The 19,849-nt window shown below is 40.8% G+C and overlaps 2 protein-coding genes across 4 annotated transcripts in view; one reads left to right on the top strand and one right to left on the bottom strand.

Annotated features, from left to right (window-relative positions):
- Positions 1 to 380: 380 nt before the first annotated feature.
- LOC102016986 (translation initiation factor IF-2-like) lies at positions 381 to 2,434 on the bottom strand. Its single transcript, XM_005397961.1, has 2 exons — positions 727 to 2,434; positions 381 to 593 (listed from the first exon to the last, which is right to left on the bottom strand). The coding sequence occupies exon 1, from the start codon at positions 2,432 to 2,434 to the stop codon at positions 1,433 to 1,435; it is 1,002 nt and encodes a 333-aa protein (XP_005398018.1). The 3' UTR covers positions 381 to 593; positions 727 to 1,432.
- Positions 2,029 to 19,849, top strand: part of Rala (v-ral simian leukemia viral oncogene homolog A (ras related)) — a 64,180-nt gene continuing 46,359 nt past the window's right edge. For 2 of the 3 annotated variants that reach the window (XR_263026.2, XM_005397729.2), the window contains exon 1: positions 2,033 to 2,276. The gene's annotated coding sequence lies outside the window, so the exon portion shown is untranslated. Of the gene's footprint in view, positions 2,277 to 19,849 lie in introns of all 3 variants that reach the window. The other variant, XM_005397730.2, reaches the window with a different exon arrangement.

The raw sequence follows: 19,849 nt of genomic DNA, 5'->3' as shown, positions 1-19,849 counted from the left end.
TCTAAGGTACTGCCAACCATTAAAGTACTTTTATTAAAATATCAACATAGGTAATATTTCATCTTATGAGTTTATAGTGATGAATGAGCGCTACCATACTCAAAGCCTGACCTTAAGCTGGTGTGATAGTGAATTCCAGCATTCTTAGGTAGCAGGACTGCAAGTTCAATTTCAGCCTGGGGAACCTTAGCAAGACCCTTTCTCAAAATAAAAAAGTGCTGGGGTCGTAGCTCAGTGTGAAAGTCCTGGGTTCAATTCCCCATATGTACTGAAAAAAAAAAAAATAAAAAGCCTGACCTTTAGGATCCTCTCACCATTAAGCATTAAGTAGTAGTGCTGAGCTATGGATGGGCACATAGGACCACACTGAAACCTTTCAATTGGGATTTTTTTTTTTTTTTTTAATGTAACACTCAAGGAATTTTCCCAAGTTAAGGCAGGGAGAAAGGAGAAGTGGTTTTGAAACTGCAGTCCTCTTGATGAGATCACATAATCCTGTGGTGTTTCTAACGTCAGTTCACCTCCCCAGACCTCGACTCAAGTTAAGAACTGCCATTCTTCAAACTCACAAAGTCGAAAGCTGAACTCACTTTCTGCAGAAAAAAAAAAAGTTCGTCTCACAGCCCACCTCAACCCTTTCTCACGCCATTTAGTAAAATACACGTTTATCCTGCCCCTCCCCCAACATAAAACAACGCATCATTATTGCCCCTGCCATTCTCTTACCCAGCTGTCCTCAGCAACCAATTATCAGACGGTCTGGTCTCCTAATATTATAGAACTCTATTTCTTTTGGACGCTCACTGTCACAACAGTCCTTGTCTTTAATCTTCTTGAGTTCTCCAATGGCTCCTCGTCTCAACGCTTTGCCCTGCTCTTCCCCAGCAACTAATCTGCCCCTCTCCAACAAAAGAATAGCTTACATTGTAAATCTGCCCAGCGCCATTACTCGCTCACCGTGTCATAAGGGCAAGGAGTTCGTGATGTGGCTTCTGTTTCGGCGGCCTCATCTTTTCCAGCGACCCAAGCTTGAACTTTTAAGACCTGTAATTACTACTCAGCCTTTTCTCAATTAGTTGACCCTGTGATGCACAGCTTTCCTGTACGGATCCGAATTTGCCTTCTCCACTATTTTTATGCTGGAAAAATGCCTATGTAGCTTCAAAACACTAACGTCGAGTTTTAGTCCTTTCCTCTGTGCACCTTGATACACTATAGTTCTAGATACAATTGTTTGCTTTCCTGTCGGTCCACTCGGACATTCCTTCAGCGGGTAATGCCAAGCACGTGGATGATACTCAAATTGGAGACGGAGAAGCAATGAGAATGAATAAGTATCAAGAAATAAGAATCTGCTACCGGACGATGGGCAAAGTATCTACTTCGAATCTGTGGAGGGACATAAATACAGCAGCCAACTTAGTGAAAAGACTTATGCCACTCGATCTGCGCTGTGGGCCGCAGGGCGATCTCGGCGCCACACCGACATCACACCTGCTGCACGAAGGCGACCTGCGCGCCTCGGAAGCAGCCGCGGAGCATCGGCGAGGGCGGTTTCCCGAGGCTGGAGAGCCCCGAAACCCCCAACCAGAACCTGCGTCCAGCCGCCACCTAAGACTAAGACCACGACACGCCACGTCACACCGGGAAAATCCCGGCCCCGAGACACAGCGGCCCCCGCCCAACGACGCCTGGGGAGAAGAGGCTGCCCCCAGCAAGCAAGATGGCGGCCTCCCCTCCCTTCCCGAGAACCTCTTCCCGGTCCCCAGCAGAAGACAGGACGCCGCGACCCGAGAACCTCCGCGAGGCCCGGGGCCACTCCCGGACCCCCGGGAGGTGACTTCACCTCCCCGAGCGCAGAGTCGAAGGAAGGGCCGCCCGTGAGAGACACAGGGGGCGGAGGCCGGCCAACCCGCGCCCTCGAGAGCCTTTGTTCTCCAGCCCTGACCGCCATCACTCCGCTCTGCGCCCGCGGGCCGGAAGTACTCCCGGTCGGCCCCGCCCCGCTCCCGGCGGCCCGGAAGTGATCGGCGGCGGCTGCTGCAGAGCGGCCAGGAGGAGGGTGGCTCTCCCCTGAGCGGAGCTCCGAGTCCTCCTCCTTCTCCTCCTCCAGCCGCCCAGGCTCCGCCGCCGCCCGTCGGACTCTGCCTCTTCCTGCTCCTGCCGCTCTGGGCGCAGACTCTCCCAGACGACAAGGGCCGCGGAGCCTCCGGTCAGAGGCAGCACAGCCGCGGCTTCTGGAGCCCGCGGGCGGCGGACAGGCTTGCCGCACACAGGTAAGCGATGCCCCCGGGGCCAGGAGAGCCGGGGCGGCGGCGGGGGTGTGTCCGGGCGGCGGCTGCCGAGGCCCGGGCGAGGAGTCCGGACGCCCAGATTGCACCTCTCGGGCCAGGCTGCGGGACGAGTCCCGGGCGCTGGAACCCCGGCACCGCATTCGCGGCTGTGCGGCGAATGCGCCCCGGGAGCGAAGTCCCCGCGCCCGCAGCCCCTCGGGGCGGCCTCTCGGAAGGTCACCTCGCTTCTCCAGCCGGTGGCACTGAGGTCCCCGCCCGGGCGGTGCCCGCGACCTGGGGGCTCCCAGCTGGCGCCGCCGCAGTCCCCCGCTCCCTCCACCCTTCTCTCCTCCCTTCCTGCCTTTGCACCCCTCGTCTGCACTAGAGCCTCCGCCGGCCCGGGCTCATGTGCGGATAGGATCGGCTTTGGGGACCGAAGTCATGAGACGCTCCTCACTGAGCTGAACAGCTGGCCTTGGGCTGCTGCAGAGGTTGAGCTGCTTCTGTCTGGTAGGATGACCCAGCCTTAGAAATGAGGAGAGGATGGAGGTACCTGGGTGGGGGCCTTTCTTCCGCTGTTTCTGGAAGTGGAAGGTGAGATTTTTCTGCCTGAGCCTGGGCACCTGTGTTGGGAAGTAGGGGGTGGGGGGGCCGCGCGGAGGTGGCAGCGTTGTTTAGAGGTTTAGAGGGAATTAGGGAGTTCCCTGGCTTTTGCGTGGAAACCTGAATGTCCAGACTTGTGAGAGCTCAGTCGAGTGTCATTGAGGTTATGTGAGAACTCCAGTGCCACGCCCTATAAAATACAGTAGTCTGATGTGTGCGAGGAAAAGAACCTTTATAAAACGTGTGTCCTGAGTTCATCATTCTTTCCACGGAAGTAAATTGCAACTTTAATAACCGTTCCAAAAATAGGATAGCACATTTAGTAAGGAAACTCTCACAGTCGAAGGCCTTCCTTTTAGCTTATGTTTGTTAATGTATCAGATTGGCCTGTTTTTGACTCCATTAAAATGTTTTTAGATGTTGAATTTTTTTCAGGGCAGGAGCTTTGTCTTGAGTGTTTCAGCGCAGTGTATCTAGAACACAGTGTTTTTTGCACGGGATGAATGAATGAATGAATTGATGGATGTGTAGGTGATCTCACCTTCCAGAAGTGTCGTTTATTTTATTGACCTAGAGTGTTTGTTCGTTTGGTTGAGGTTCTTGGCACTTGTGGATTTTGCTTTGCCTTTCTGTTCTTCAACAAGATTAAGGAACAATCCCCAAAACTCTACCCTTCCCTGAAAGGTTAAAATTATATTTGGGGGATTGTTATTGGGCAGTGTAATAACTTGTATTCCAGTGTTCAGTGCTTACAGTTTGAGCATATCCACGGTTAAGAGGAAGAGATTTCCTGGTGATGGGCATTACGTTTTTGTTTGGCATTAATAACTGTACCCTGTTTTAATCAAAAGGAGGAATTGGGGAGTTAATACTGTGTGGGGAACGTGGTACATCACAGGATTGCTTATAGTGGCTCCTTCTTCTCACTGATGCCTGAAGTCCTCTGCTATCTAATGTGACCTTGATAAGATTTACCAGTAGCCACTTACACATTTCTTTCTCGAGATCCAGCTGCTATTCTCTGGTGTTTGCTGAGTATGCAGTCATCTGTATCTTTTACTTCGTTGCAACACCCTTTTTTTTTCCTTGCAGGGCTTTCATAAAAGAGGGGGAAAGGCTGACTTACAGAGAAAAATCTTACTGACAGTTTATGAGGGAACATTTTTGTTTATAGATGGTTGTGGTCCAAATCGGAACAAAGTGCTAGCCTCTTCTTTCCTGCCCAGTGTCTAGTGGCACTCCTGTGTTGGTTTTCCAAAGTTTCTGTAGAAACTCACTTTCTACAGAACATAAATAAACATACCAGAATCATTTTTGTTGTTTGCTTTGTTTTGTTTTGTTGTTTAGGTGGTGGGTGGTACTTGGGGATTGAACCCAGGGCCTTTTTTTCTTTTTTTTCTCTCCCTAGACCAGATCTGGCTAAGTTGCTGAATTCCCCAGCCTGGGTTTGAACTTGAGCTCCTGCCTCCTGCCTCAGCCTCCTAGAGTGCTGGCATTTATAGGTGTGTGTCACAGTCCCTGGCTTCAGTATCGCTTCTTATGTATGTGTCTCTGAACAGTATATACACTTGTATTCTTTAATATATGAATGGCAAGGGCAAATCACTTTTAAAGTATTGGAATAAGAAGCTATTAATGTTAATGAGGAAAAATACGCTTTTCAAAGATGGAGGGAAGACAGTTCATGATTTTCAGTGTTTTGTAAAATGTTCGAACTCTTAGACAAAGGAGAGAAAAGCCTGCCATTTCATGTCTCAGCAACATGACCACTATATAGACTCTAGATTTTTCACCTCTTTAATTCAGTAACCCCCTTGGTAATAAATAATACTTCCCATCTATTGATTTCCTGCCAAGCACTGTGATTAGAGCTTTGCTTACATTGTTTCTAATCGCCACATACCTCTGCAAGATGGAGACTTTTTCCATACTTTCCTAACACAGCCTGCAGTTGTTTGCCAGAGACACAGCCCCCTGGCTAGTGTGTAGTGGAGCCTGGGTTTGAAAATAAAATAAGGATTTCTGAGAGTAGTGAGGGTTGCTGTTAACCCTAAAAGGGAGGAAAAGATGATTCTGACGGAGCTGAGCTTGAGGAAAGTGAAGATACTGATCTCAGCACTCTTGGCCATCACGTGTGGCCAGGGTCAGCAGTGACTCTGGCCAGGTGGCCTTAAACAACAGCAGCTGCTCTCCTCTTTATCCCCACTGTGCCTACAGATATAGTAGCAGAGGTGTGCCAGGTCTGTTCTGACCACTGCAGCCATGAATCATGTTTCTCTTTGGATTTAGCATGGCAACTTGAGGATTGCAGAACTTTTGTTAGTGGTCTAATTGCTATTCAGTGCAAAGAGAATGCCCTTCGTTCCTTCTAAGCCTGTGCGTTTTTTTTAATGCAGTTTTTCATAGGCTTAATTTGAAGAATGTGTTCGCCTCTTGGTTCAAAGAGAAAAAAAGATACAGTTCTAAGTAAAACACAGCTCATTCTCTAGTCCCCCCCGTAAGAAGCAGTTCTTTTTTCTTTAGCTCTTAGATGCTTTCCCAAAGCTGTGTGAGTAAATTTTAGAAGAGAATTTGCATCCTTGATTTAATTATATATAAGGTGAAGACTTGCTTCCCCAAAGTCAACAGTAGTCTGTACAAGCCAAAAAAAAAGCAGGCTGCCATAAAATATTATGATACTTTCCTTAAAGGCCTCCACGGCTAGTGTCCTGTATTAGATGCTGGAGACCAATACATGACACACATAATCTTACAGTCTAGAATTCAGTTTCCTTGCTGAACTCACTTTTTGAAACTGAGTATCAGGGTTGACAGTGTCGTTTTGAACAGTAAAACAGTGAGATTAGGACATGCTTTCATTGTGAAGATGGGACAGAGATTCCTAGATTCCACAAAGATCATGCTTGTAGCCATAGAAGCCACAGGATCTCTATTTTTTTCTGCAGTTGAGTAATTAGCATAGTAATCCATTGAAAGTAGATGTTACCACCCAGAATTGCAAGTGTTTTCCTACACACCTTGTGTAGATTTATTCTGGAATACTGCAGCTGCCTTCTGTCCTATGGTTGGCCCTCTCTAATCTTTTCCTTAAAATCTAATCTTTTCCTTTAACATCTTGCAGCTCCTTTTTGCCCGTTAATAAAATCAAACTTCTTTTATCCTTAATCATGTGCAAAACCCTCCAGATGTGCTCCTTACCTAATCAGCTGTCTGACCTCTTCTTTCTTGCATAGTACTTACTGTTCCAGCTGTGCGAAGCTCTTGGAATGTTAGTATTTTTTCCTTCTCCCATTTTGGAGTGCTAGCCACTCCTTCTCCCAGTCTACCACTCTAACTAGGCTTTCGGACTCAGTTCAGGTTATGCCTCTGAAAACCATGTCAATTAGCTCTTTTTTCTGGACCCATCCCTCAATCAGTCAGTCAGTAAAAAAATGAAAGAAAGAAAGAGAGAGGAAGGAAGGAAGGAAGAGAAAGAGAGAAAGAGAGAAAGAAAGAGAGAAAGAGAGAGAGAGAGAGAGAGAGAGAGAGAGAAAGAAAGAGAGAAAGAAAGAAAGAGAGAAAGAAAGAAAGAAAAAGAAAGAAAGAAAGAAAAAGAAAGAAAGAAAGAAAGAAAGAAAGAAATCTTCAAGTCTGGACTCGTTGCATTTCTTGTGTGCTGTCTTGTCTTTAGTTCCAGTACTTACTACTCTAAAGAGAGTGCTTTCATAAGCCTATTTGGTTTACCTTACTCCATAGTTACCTCAGAACTACACAAACAGACACACCCTCTCTTCTCTCAGCTCCTGTTAAGTGCCTTCATAAGCCTTTATCAGAACTTCCCCAACTTTCTCAGTTCTTGACATTCTTATTATATCAGTAATTTTTTCATCGCTAGATCAACACACCTGGCAGTTTAATTTACTAAGTAGTTAGTCCAAATAATTTACTGTCTAACATCTTAGTAGCTTTTTGAGAAATAATACACATGATCTAAATAACTTTTTTTTTTAATATGGGGGATTGAACCCAGGATCTTTGCACTGAGCAACATTTCTTGCCTTTTAGGATTTTTAAAAAAATTTTGATGTAGGGTTTTACTGAGTGGCCCATATTGAGCTCAAACTTCTAATCCTACTGCCATTATCTCCCACAGTACTGGGAATTACATGTGTGCACCACCACATGCAGCTAAGTCACTTTAATTTTTAACTGCATAGTACTCCATTGTATGTACCATGATTTGTTTTTTTCCCAACAAATGTCTTACCTGGAAATTTAAGTAATTTCCAATTACTGATGATGTTATAATTTAAAACTTTGCAAATGTGTCTTTGTATTGTTGGAAGTGTATCTTCAGGCCAAGTGCATGTATAGATCTGTTAGATGTTGCCAAATTCTTCTCCCTATGGGGTTGTACTGTTTCACCTTCTCTCCAGCAATGTATGAGTGCATGTTCCCACAACCCTACCAGTGAGTTTATTGTCAGCTTTTGAATTTTTGCCAAACTAATGGAGAGAATTGGTATCTCAAGTGTAGTTTTCATTTGTATTCTCGTCCAAGCAAATTAAACATTTTTTTCATATGCTTAAGGTCCATTTTACAATTTCTTTTTCTTAATTGTTCATGTTATTTGCACCCCTTCTAGTATCTTTTCAGGCCTTTTTTCTCCCTCTCAACTTTGTAGTTTTATATTTAAGATTATTAGCTATTTAGCTTTAACATATGTTGTAAAGATTTTGCCTAGTCATCTTTTCCATTGCTTATGTTGTTTTTTGCCGTGCAGAAGTATGTTTTGCATAGTAAAATGTATTAACCTCAAATTTATTTCGTTCTCAGTTCTAGTCTTACTTAGAAAGTCTTTCTTGGCCCTCAGGTTATAGAACAATTCACACATGCTTTCTTCTGATACTCAGGTAGTTTATTTTTTCCATTTCCATTTGAAACATATTTCTGTGTGAGGAATAGATCTAATTTATCATTTTTTCCCAATGGCTGCCCAGTTATTTTAATGCTATTTATTTTAAAACAAAACAAAACCTTTCCTTGGAGGAGAATCTTCATCCTCTGAAGTTTTGGGTCTCTGAGACCCGTACTTGGATAATTGGGGATTTATCCCTGCCCTCTTACTCTCCAAGGTCTCCCTGGTTTTCATGTCTACCTACCACAACTTGGACAGTTCTCTGTGTCTGTCACTTCATTTATTCTTATTTAATGTTTATGGATTTTAGTAGCTTTTTTGGTCTTTAAGAATAAAATGATCATTTGTTTATGTCTTATCCATTGCTTTGGTTTAGTTCATAAAACCAAGTGCTGTTACTGTTTTAAGCTTATATTTATCTGGTTACAATTGTTGAAACTTCTTACGCATTCACTGGTCGTTCTAATTTCTTTTGCTGAGAATTATCCTATGTCTTTTGCTTCCCATCCCCACTCTTACCTCTACCCCTAATGCAGGAGCTGATTCTTTTTAATAACAGATTTATTAAGATATAATTCACATACTATAAAATTCACCCTCTTATAAGTGTACAATTCGTTGACTTTTGGTATAATTACAGACTTGTACCACTAATTCCAGAACACATTCATTAGCCCCTGCAAAAGAAATTCGAGCTCATTAGCCATCAGCCCAGATTTTTCTTGTTCCCTCAGTTTGACAATTACTAACCTACTTCCTATCTGTACAAATTTACCTGTTCTGGGCAATGTGGGATTTCCTAAATGGAATCATGTAATATATGATCTTTTGTGTCTGGCTATTTTCATTTAGCATAATGTTTTCAAGGTTCATGAATGCTGTAGCATGTATGAATATATTATCTTTTTTATGGCTGAATAATGTTCCCTTGTGTGGATAGGCAGCATTTCATCCATTCATCAGCTGATGGATATTTGGGTGTTTCCACTTTTCAGCTTTTTGTGTTGAATAATGTTCCTATGGACACTGATGTCCATACTTCAGCACAGACAAGGTTCCATTTGTCTGGAATGCATACCTAGGAGTGGAACTGATGAATCATACAGTAACTATGTTTAACATTTTGAGGAACTGGCAAACTGTTTCCTAATGTGGTCACACAATTTGGTGAAAATGTGGAAAATCTAGCAGTGTGTGATTGTTCCTAATTTTCCCACATCTTTAAAACTTGTTATTGTCCATCTTTTTTATTGTAACCATTCTATTAGCTATTATTTCTATCTTATTTCATCTGCTAGACTATATTGTCTTCAGAAGTCCTGTGTGTATGAAATAATTATCTTAGCATGTCAAATCCTTTTCTTAAGTAACTTAGTTTAAGTTCCACTGCGTAGAATGTTTCTTCATTGTGAAAGATATAAATGTTTTTATTTGAACTTCTAGGTGAATTTTCCTGTCGATTCATTAACAAGATTCCTATTTTAACAAGAAATTAGCAGGATTTCATGTTGGATGAGTTTTAAGCTGTTAAAACTTTAAATTGTTAAAAGTACACTATCAGAAATTGTGGCATAACGATAAGACAGGATGTCTGAGAGTAGTGCAGAGGAACTGTTCATAATGAACATGACTGACGCTCTTTCAGTGGATTCTTAGTGTAGTGCTGACTACAAAATTAAGGAGGCCCAGTTAGAGGCTAAAGTTAGAGAAACTTTAGCTGTGTTCTGCAGTGTGCATCCTCTGAGAATAAAAACATTCTCTTGCATAACTGTACTATTGTAAAACCTAAGAAAATCAGCCAGAGTAACCAGAAATCCTAGATTTCATTCTCTATACACCCTAGTACAAAATGTGACAGAATTTTTTAGAATAAAAACTTAAAGCACGTTTATCCAAGATCTAATTTGATGTTTATATAGGCCAAAAGATATAGTGGGACGGGTGTTCACTCAGATGGGCAAATTTATTGACTGTCATTCAACAAATTTTTTTGAGGGGGGCACATCTAGAAACTAAAGATTTCAGCATCAATAATAAGTGTCTTGCTTTGACTTAAATGCCATTGCAAAAAGCATTTGTTAACAAAAACATTTTTGTAAAGCTTTAACTTTTCAGTTTGTGCTTTTTTTTTCTCTTCCTGGTACTGGGGTGTGAACCCAGGGTCTTCACACTGAACTACATCCCCTGCCCTTTGTAATTTTTTTTAGGTGGAGTCTTACTAAGTCAGTACATTGCCCAGGCTAGGCTCCTGTTTCAGCCTTCTAGAGTGCTAGGATTGCAGACATGTGCTCTCACAGCTGGCTGCAGAATTATTTTGTATTTGTAGTTCTCAGTTGTTCCCTCTGTTAGTTTCTGTATGTTAACACAATCATAAACCAAGATGACAGTATACATTAACTATGGGGCCTTTCTGACATCCAGAGAACTGCTTTGGTGATTTATTTCACATGTGCTTACAGTCTCAAATGAGAGTGCTATTTCCCTCTAGCTTTTTGGTTTAAGATATATCAAACCTGCAGGAATGTTAGAAGAGGAGTGCATTGAATGCTTGCACCTGTGTTCGCCCACCACTAGTTATATTTTGGTCTCATTTGCTTTTTATTTCTAAGGATGTATGCTCTTATTTTTTGAGTTATTTGAAAGTAAGTTGGAGAAACTTAAACTGTGTTCTTCGGCTTGCATCTTCTAAGAATAAAGGTATTTTGTTGCATAACAATATTATTATAAACCCTAAGAAAATTAGTAGTAATTTTGTTTATTTGTTTTTGGTGTCAGGATTTAAACTCAGGACCTTGTGCTTGCCAGGCAGATGCTGTGCTGCTCAGCTACATTTCCAGCCCCATTTAGTAGTAATTTTATAATATTATCTAGTATCTCATCTAAATGGCAGGTTCTTTTTTTTTTTTCCCCAGTTGTCTTCTAATGTTTTTAATAGCTATTTTTCCCTTCACTGAGGATCTAAATTCATGACTTCTATTTGTTTATTGTGTCTTCTTTAGCCTATTCATTTTTTAAAAGTGAGCTTCATTACATTTTCTTTTACGGGGCAAGTGGGTAGGATATTGCTGGGGATCGAACCTAGGGCCTCAGACATATGAATCAGGCATCCTGGCACTGAGCTATATCCCCAGCCCCTAATGAACATTTTATTTACTTAGTTATTGTCTTTTGTCTTTTTGAGACAGTTTCACTATCCAGTTTAGACTGGCCTCAAACTCACAGCAATCCTCCTGCCTCAGCCTCCCAAGTGCTGGGATTGCGGGCATGTGCCACCATGCCTGACTTACCTAAATGCACACGTTTTGGGTTTACAATGACTTTTAGTAACTCTTCAGTTGTGTAACAGCACCATAATCTAGTTTGAAAACATTTTAAACTAGTTTTCCAACCTAGATAAGATCCCTTATGTCTATTTATAGTTAATCCTCAGCCCTACCCCATAGCCCTCACACCAGGCCACCATTAATTTATGTTCTGTCTCCAGAGATTCGCATTTCCTGGACCATATATATAAGTGGAGTCATGTAATGTATTGTCTTTTGTGTCTGGCTTCTTCTGTTTGTCATGACATTTTTCTGGTCTGTTCATGTCATAACGTATGTCAGTACTTTCCTTTCCACGAGAACTATTCCATTTGTTTAGCTATACTACATTTTTACTTACCCATTCACCCGCTGATGGACAGTTGAATTATTTCACTTTTTTATTTATTTATGAATAATCCTGCTATCAACATTCATGTACAAGTCTTTCTATGGACATATGTTTCATTTCTCATGGGTATATATACCCAGGAGTGTAATTTCTGGGTTTTATGTTATATTTAGATTTAACTCTTTAAGAAACCACCAGACTGCTTTCCACCAAACTGCACATGATTTTGCATTCCCAGTAGCAATGTTTGAGGGCTCCTGTTTCTTAACATCTTTACCAGTAGTTGTTAATAGTCTGTTATTTTTGTTGTGTTCCATTCTCGTGGGTATGAAATGGTATCTTAGAGCATTTTTAATTTGCATTTCCTTAATGACAGATGGTTTGCAGCATCCTGTTATATACTTACATCTAGTCACGTATCTTTCGTGGTGAAATGTCTAGTCAAAACTTTTTCCCATTTCTTTCTGATTGAGTTGATTATCTTCTTGTTACTGAGTTGTAAGTGTTCTTTGTATATTCTAGATATAAGTCCTTTATCAGATATATATGTGATTAACAGATGTTTTCTTGCCCGCAGTACTATTTTTTGGTAATTATTTTAACCATGATCCTTACTTGATGTTCTCTAGTTTGCTGTGGGGTGTTTTTGGATGGTTGGACTAAAAGCTAATTCTTCTTAATTCCTCTACACATCTAGTATTGAAAGAGAGTTAATGGTTAAAGATAAGGATCAGGGCTGGGGATATAGCTCAGTGGCATAAGCGCCTGCCTGGCAGGTACAAGGTCGTGAGTTCGATCCCTGGTACCGCAAAAAAAATAATAAAACCAAAGATAAGGATCAACACTTTCATCTTCACTGTTAAGCAATGAAGAACTCTTCTGTCCAAACTACAAGATGTAAATATAGATATGTGGGCACTGAGGAGCTTTCATTTGCAAGGGGCAGAAATCCCTTTCAGCCAAACAGAATTTTTCTCTCCCTTCCTCTGGCCCCTTCTTCATTTTTACGCAGACTCTGGGTGTGACTGACAGTTCTTCTCTGGATTCAGTTTTTCTCACACTGCAGAAAGAGCCAGTTTTCCTCCATAGTCCTAGGGAAGAACGCAGGGATGGAGTCCTGAGCAATGAGCACCTTGCGCCTTGCTGTTACAGGGCACATCCTGATGTAGTCCTGTTGTAACAGAGTAAGAAGGACATAGTTCCCCAGGAGGAAGGAGTGCAGAGTAGACAGATGTGTCTGCTGCTTTAGGGGTATTGGGTATTGGTAGAAAACCTTTATGAGATAGTATCAAGTAATGAAGCGGTGGTCATCTGGAGTATTTGGGGAAAAAATCAATGTTCATTATCCGATGAATTTCAACTCTTAAGTCAGACTTTCCCAGTAGCACTCTTTTCTTCTCTACATGTCTTTACATGTGTTACCTGGTTTAAGCTACAACATTCCACACACTTCTTCCCCTCACCAGGAGATGAGAGGACCTAACAATCAACAACAGCTTGATGACTGTGGTTGACCCCTACTCCCGCTTCTCATGATATTCTTCTATATCCTTTTCTCAGCTCTCTGGGTGAATGTTGCAGCTAAGTTTCTTTTAGTTCCTACATTCCTACAGATTGCTGAAATCAATTTTTTATAATTAGTTTGCTCCCCCCTGACAACCACACATTCACTTAACTCAGATTCTTAAGCTCTGTCAGTGTCCATATGTTATATGATTCATCTTTGAAGTGATTTTTTTAAAGAGAGTTCCCAGTTCCTTTTCATGACATTGGGTGTGTGATGTGTATGGTGATGGTGCTATCAAAGTAGTTGTGATTATCCTGCTCAAAAAAGGAAATGATTTTTTTTTTTCACTTGAAGAGCTTCTTAGCTAATCCCTTGAAGATATAACTGGTATTTGTTCATGTCATTGAATAAGTAACTTTGGATAATGTGTGGCTCTTGAATTTCTTCCATGCGTACCATGTAGTACCCTTCAAGATTTATTTTTCAGCATGAAGGCTACATGTAGAACTAAAACCTTGTGGTTTTGGATTGTCTGTGTTAAATAGATCTGTCAGAGTGAAACAGGACTTAACAGGTTATTGAGTGTGTCCTTCCATTTGTGGGAAAGGCTAAAGATCACCTGTACCCATCCGTGTTCTTAGTTGTAAGAGAACCCGGTAAAAAATGACAGACTGACAAGAGAAAAGCCAAACAGGTTTATTAGTGTGTACACACACAGTGCACAGGAGAACTGCAATGAAAAGAAACTGAAGGCAGCAGCTTAGAACACTGGTTTGTACAGCATCTTCAACACAGAACAGTAAGTTTGTGGAGAAAACAGGATAAGAGAAGGGGTGGGCAGGAAACTGTGGGAAGATAGATGTATTGGAGGAAGCTGGTGGAGTTAGAGTTGTTTGCAGATCTCTGGCAGAGTGTAGAGCTGTCTCCAGTACAGGAAAATTTGTGTCCTGCAGGCAGAAGAGGGGGAGGACAGAGACAGCTGTTTCTTGGTTTGCTACTTCTCAGTTACCTTCAGTTCAAAATCATGTACATAGCAAAGGCATATTTTGAAGTGATAGGTTCTGATTTTTTTCGCACTGTTTACAAAAGTCCTCCAAAACCATCTAGCTGCTAGCCATTCTCACACATTTGTAGTAATGCTGTAGAAATCTGCTTCATTTTTGGCTGTTTAAATTTTAACATCTGTCCTCATTTTGAACTGGAGCACGTTATCTTGCAGCTTCTCTTTGTTCTTTGTTTTGCCACCTGGAACAACACTTAGCACACATAGTTTTGAGCACTTGTTAAACAAGACATCTGGTGACAGAATGGAGCGTAGTCACCTAACATCTACCTTTGTTCAGACGAGGGAACTTGGCAGTTGCACAGCTGTTTTCCCTTCCCACATAGTCTGCATTTCAAGCCAGGCGCCCTTCATTTCTTCAGTTAGTTCCTAACGATCCTGAACACAAACTTATAACAATTATATAGCAACATTCATTTCCTTGGAGATCATGTTTTACACCTTACGCAGGAAACATGCTTGACAAGGGAGGAGAAAGTTGCTAGAACATGTAGATTTCCTTCTGGGGCTTGCTGGACAGAAGCAGTTTCAGGTTCCTTGTTTCCATGTGGTCGTCCACCAAACCCTGGAGGGAGAAGGTGAAACTAAAGCCCGCATCATTAAGAATCAGGAAGTGTAAAAAACAGGAACTAAGAAGCAAACAAAAGTGCTCTTGAACATCCAAAGTAGGAATGTCAAGGTCCTAACGCCAGAGGCCGTTTCTGATGCTCGGGAGAGTCACCGTTACTTGCTCACACTTTGTGCCTTACAGCCGGAAGCCCGGTAGTGCACACCACACATTTTCTATGGGTGAAAGATGCTGCTGAAAGGTGGCACACAGGCAGCAGTGAAGCGTGAGGAACAATGACAAGAAGGATGGAAGAGACAGGGAAAGACTGTAAAATGCCGGTGAAGAATTCAGAGTTCTGCATCCTAGAGTTGAACCTGAGGAAAGGTGCCCTGAATTTGTAATAGCCTCTAAGGTTAGGATTATAATTGATCACATTGATTTGGAGTCACCAAGAATTTTTTAAAGAATTATTCAGTTAAATTGAGGAACTCACAAATACAATGGAATACGACTCAGTGTGCTATTTTGCATGGAGTGACTATGGGTCACAATAACATACATTTCAGAAAGCGAGAGGAATGGTTGTGAGAGTTTTCACTGTAAAAATTATAAATGCTTCAGGAGATCTTGATTTAAGCATTATGCAGTATATGTACATATCAAAATAATAGTACCCCATTAATATGTACAATTTTTATGTTTTTGTGTATCAGTTTAAAATTTTTTAAATACAGTTTAAAAATTAAAAGTCCTATCTGAGTACTGATAGGAGAAATTATAATTATATAAATTATATCTGGTGCCTAATTCTCATTGATTATGGTCTTGTTGGGAAATTCTCATGATTATGAGTTTTTAAAATAAGTATCTGATAAGAAGATAGTAAAGTAAGGTACTTAAGAGGATACTCAAATAGGAAGTTACTGTTTGTCTTAGTTACTTTTCTTGTTGCTGAGACAAAATACCAAACACCCACAGGTAAAGAGAGGAAGTGTTTATCTAGCTCACAGTTTGTAGAGTTTTCAGTCCATAATTGGCTGACTCTAAGGCAGGGTGGCTTGGCAGAGGGGCATCATAGAGAACCAGTTCATGGCAAGCAGAAGACAGCACAAGCAAACAAGGAAGGAACATTAATGGTATCTTTCTGCCCCTTGTATATTGTATCTAGGCTACCTGGATTAGGGCAATGCCAAACCAGTCAGTGGACTGATTTAGTAATCACACACCCTTAACCCCAACATCGCACACTCTAGATCCAGTCCTCCAAAAAAGCCCCACTTATGACCACCTGAGGCTTTGGAAGAACATCTAAACACAAGCCATAACATCATCAATGATTACTTTTGGAGATAATTTTTCATTTCTTATAACTTGGTTGAATTCCAAGGATTTTCCATCTTGAACCCGTTAAGTTTTATCCCAGCTCAACTTCCCATGTATCACAGCACATTTTGGTCCATTTCTTCTGCTACCGGTTCCTTCAGTGTTTAAGAAAATATTTAGCAAACACAGCATGTAAGAATGTTTGTGAATACATACTATTAAGCCATCTGGTTAGCATTGCTTTGCTAAATTGGAAAGTAAAAGAATAAAATTGTATTATTTAAGAAATGCGTTATTGAATCTTTCATCTCGTTATCCTGCAAAATCCTCCCTGCCTGATTGGGTGCTCAGACTGTTTCTGACTGTATTACCTCTTTATGGGGGAGGGGAGTTGGGGGTTTTGTTTTGTTTTGTTTTGTTTGAGATAGGGTCTCACTATGTAGTTCAGGCTGGCCTTGAACTTACTATGTAGCTGAGGCTGGCCTTGAAGTTGGAATGATCCTCCTGCTTCAGCCTCCAGAGTGCTGGGATTGCAGGCATGTGCCACCACACTCAGCTTGTATTACATCTTTAAATCTTGGGTACAAATAACAATTTTTTTGCTTCATCCAAAAAGATTAGGTAAAATATGCAGTCCAGAATATACGTATTGGGTTTTTAAAAGTTATTTGAAACCTAGAAGTTGTCCTTGTCAGAGCATTGCTGCCATTCAGATTATAAAACAGTAAATTTACCTATGCTTTTAGTGAGATTTTAGTAACTTCATGTTAAAAACAATTTTGTTACATTGTATAGAATGTGAGATGCAAAATATAAGAAACCCAGATTCTGCTTGTAAATTACTCTCTACTGTTTCTTTTCTTTTTTTATGTTCTTGATTAGTATATATTTATAGTACATAATGATTACATTTTTGTGGGGAGTTTGCCCATGTTCATAACACATTTTAATCCTTTTTCCATTCTCCCCCTCCCTCCAACCCTGTTCCCTTTTCCATTTGCAGAAGCTCTCTTTCCATTTTTTTCTTTTTCTTTTATCCCTTTTCTCTTCCTTCTCTCCTCCCTCTACCTCTTGTTCCCTTTCACATTTGAAAAAGATCTCCTTACTTCCTATTATCTATCTTTTATTCTTTCCTGGTTTCTCATATGAGAGAAACCATGTAATAATTGAAGCTTGTGTGTCTGATTTATTCCACTTAACATCATAGTCTCAAGGTACAACCATTTCCCTAGAAATGACTTCAGTTGTTTTAGTTACTTTTTTTATTACTGAGACAAAATACCCAATACCCAAAGTTAAGGGAGGAAAGGTTTATCATGGCTCTCAGTTTGCAGGGGTTTCAGTCCATAATTGCCTGACTCCAAGGCAAGGTGGTGTGACAGATAGGCATCAAGAGGAGAAACAGTTCATGGCTGCCAGAAGGTAGCAGAACAAGCAAGGAACAACCACAGCTCCTTCTGTCCCTTACATTTTATTCAGGCTACTTAGGGTGGATAGCACTCCCGCCCTTAATCCTAGTGCCCTGATCCTAGCATTTCATCATGAATCAATTCCAGTGTCACACACTCAAGATCCAGCCACCTGTGAAACAGCCCCACCTATAATCACATGAAGCTTTGCGGGGACATCTAGACACAAACCATAATACCAGTTTATCCTTCTTTATGGAAGAATAATACTCATTGTATATAAATACCACGTTTTCTATATCCAGTCATCTGCTCATGGGCATATAGGCTGTTTTCAAGATTTAGCTGTTATAAATTGTGCTGCTGTAAATATGGATATGCATGTATCACTGTAATATGATGACTTGAACTCTTTTGAGAAGAGACCTAGAAGGGGAATAGCTGAGTCAGATGGAATTTCTATTTTTAGTTTTTTGAGGTATCTCTATAGCAATCTCCATGGTGGTTATACTAGTTTACATTCCCATCAGCAATCCCCACAGGCTCACCAGCATTTGCTATTGGTTGATTTCTTGATGATACTCATTCTTTCTGAGGTGAGGTGGTATCTTTTTTGCTATTTCTTGTGTCAGTGGACTAAGAGGTGTGATAAAACTAGACTTTTCAATGGCTTTTCCGAATCATAAAAGTGTGAAGTACCTTTTGGTTTAACTATTGCTTTTCCAGTTATAGCATAGTATCCTTTGGGTTCACAACTGAGTACTTTTTTTTTGGTAACTATCACATTAAAATGATTGGGCTAAGGGTAAACAAAAGCAGGCTTCCTTTTGGTGCTTTCTTCTTACATTACTCCATAAACATATTTTGCAAGTCTTTCATAGTATAGAAAGTAAGGGCAACAGACTCATAAAGGATGTTCCCTTTCAATGAATCCCATGCAAGTAATTTTGAGATGAAAGTTGTTGCCAGTATGTGTTTCTTCATTTCCAGTCTGGGATATGTTGGCAGTTGTAGCCTCCTAAACAAAATGAGAAAGAGAGGAAGGATTATAATTGAGGGTTTGTTGTTCTAGAAACTGTAGTATGTACTCTAATCATTGAAGCTAATAGCTGTCCATTTACTGTCAGTAAAGTTTTGAATAGAAGCTTGGAGGCTTTTGGTGGAAACAGTGCATTGTGGTGATATGAGTCCAGGTCTTATTTAAATAAATGTTTGTTGAGTGATAAACTTCTACTGTGGGCCAGGCACTGCTAGGCATGGAAAAGGACAGTACGTACACTCAAGGAATGGTGAAAGCTTTCCACAAAGAGAATGAGTAGGAGTTTGATAAAGGCAATGCATCAAATTGTATTGGATGTTGGGTGTCAGGACTGTGGATGAAATCTATGCAGTGAAGGGGAAAAGCAAAAGCAGCCTCACAGGAGAGGGGCAGGAGGCCATGGGCAGATCACAGTGCACCTTCAGTATCCACTGGGGAGCCACTGAAAACATTTGAGAAGCTAACATTCTGATCAGGTTTGCCTTTAGACAGACTTTTAACTCTACAGCAATGCCTCTGAAATTATCTCTTTTTACATTTCAATAGCAGGGAGACTGATACTTCTGTAAAATATAATATAAATGAGTTATTATAAAGGTGAAATGTTTAAAATATAGAAAACATGCCCACTTTTTAGTTTGATTGAACAGATATAAAAGGACTCTGTCAAGTGTATTCCTCTATGAAAGTCTCGAAATGTGTCTTACGTTTGTTCTGCGCTAGGAATGAGGCAGTTCACTGTGAGTACCTCTTCTACAGAGCTAAGATTGTTCTTGGTCTTTAACTCCAGAACTTCTCATGTGTGTATTTACTTTTCATTTGTACCCATGTACTGCTGTGCAGTTTTATCATGTCCCTTCTAAGCCATCAAATATAAATTGAAAATAATAACAGGTTATATAATTATAAAATTCAAAAATTTTTAATTGATACTGGTGATTGAAACTGGGGCCTTCACTCTGAGCTATAGAGCCTCAGCCCTATTTTTGTATTTTTACTTTGAGACAAGGTCTCACTAAGTTGCAAAGTTTCCCAGGTTGAGCTTGAATTTGTGATCTTCCTATTTTAGCCTCCTGAGTGCTGGGGTTATAGTCATGCACCGCTGTCTAAAAATTGTAACCAGGCATGGTGGCACATACCAGCACTCAGGAGGCTGAGGCACGAAGATCACCATAAGTCTGAGGCCAGCCTGGGATACATAGCAAGATCCAGTCTCAAAAAAAAAAAAAAAATTGTATGTTAGCACTAAAATATTGTTTAATGAGAGTAATGTATTGTATTTGAATGTGCTTTATTACAACTTTTAAAACTCTTGGTTCATTTATACAGGTGTTCCCCTTACAGGTGCTAGAAATACAGTAGAGCATAAAGTACACAAAAATCCTTGTTTATGTAGTCTTCCTTCTAACCAAGGTTGAATAACTCTTTGTGATGCACTGATTGAAAGGCCTGGTCTCAGACAGTCTGTTTTATATTTTAGTGGCTGTGATAGTTGAATGGATGCCACATAAGTATATATAGATTAAAATGA

The sequence above is a fragment of the Chinchilla lanigera genome, unplaced genomic scaffold (genome assembly GCF_000276665.1).
Source record: "Chinchilla lanigera isolate Chin_1 unplaced genomic scaffold, ChiLan1.0 scaffold00059, whole genome shotgun sequence".
Classification (NCBI taxonomy): Eukaryota; Metazoa; Chordata; class Mammalia; order Rodentia; family Chinchillidae; genus Chinchilla; species Chinchilla lanigera.
The sequence above is the reverse complement of the archived record's forward strand: the minus strand, read 5'-3'. Positions and strand labels throughout refer to the sequence as shown.

Bases quoted from the DNA above. Each gene is read 5' to 3' on its own strand.
- LOC102016986 (XM_005397961.1), bottom strand. From the start codon at position 2,434: ATGCGGTGCCGGGGTTCCAGCGCCCGGGACTCGTCCCGCAGCCTGGCC.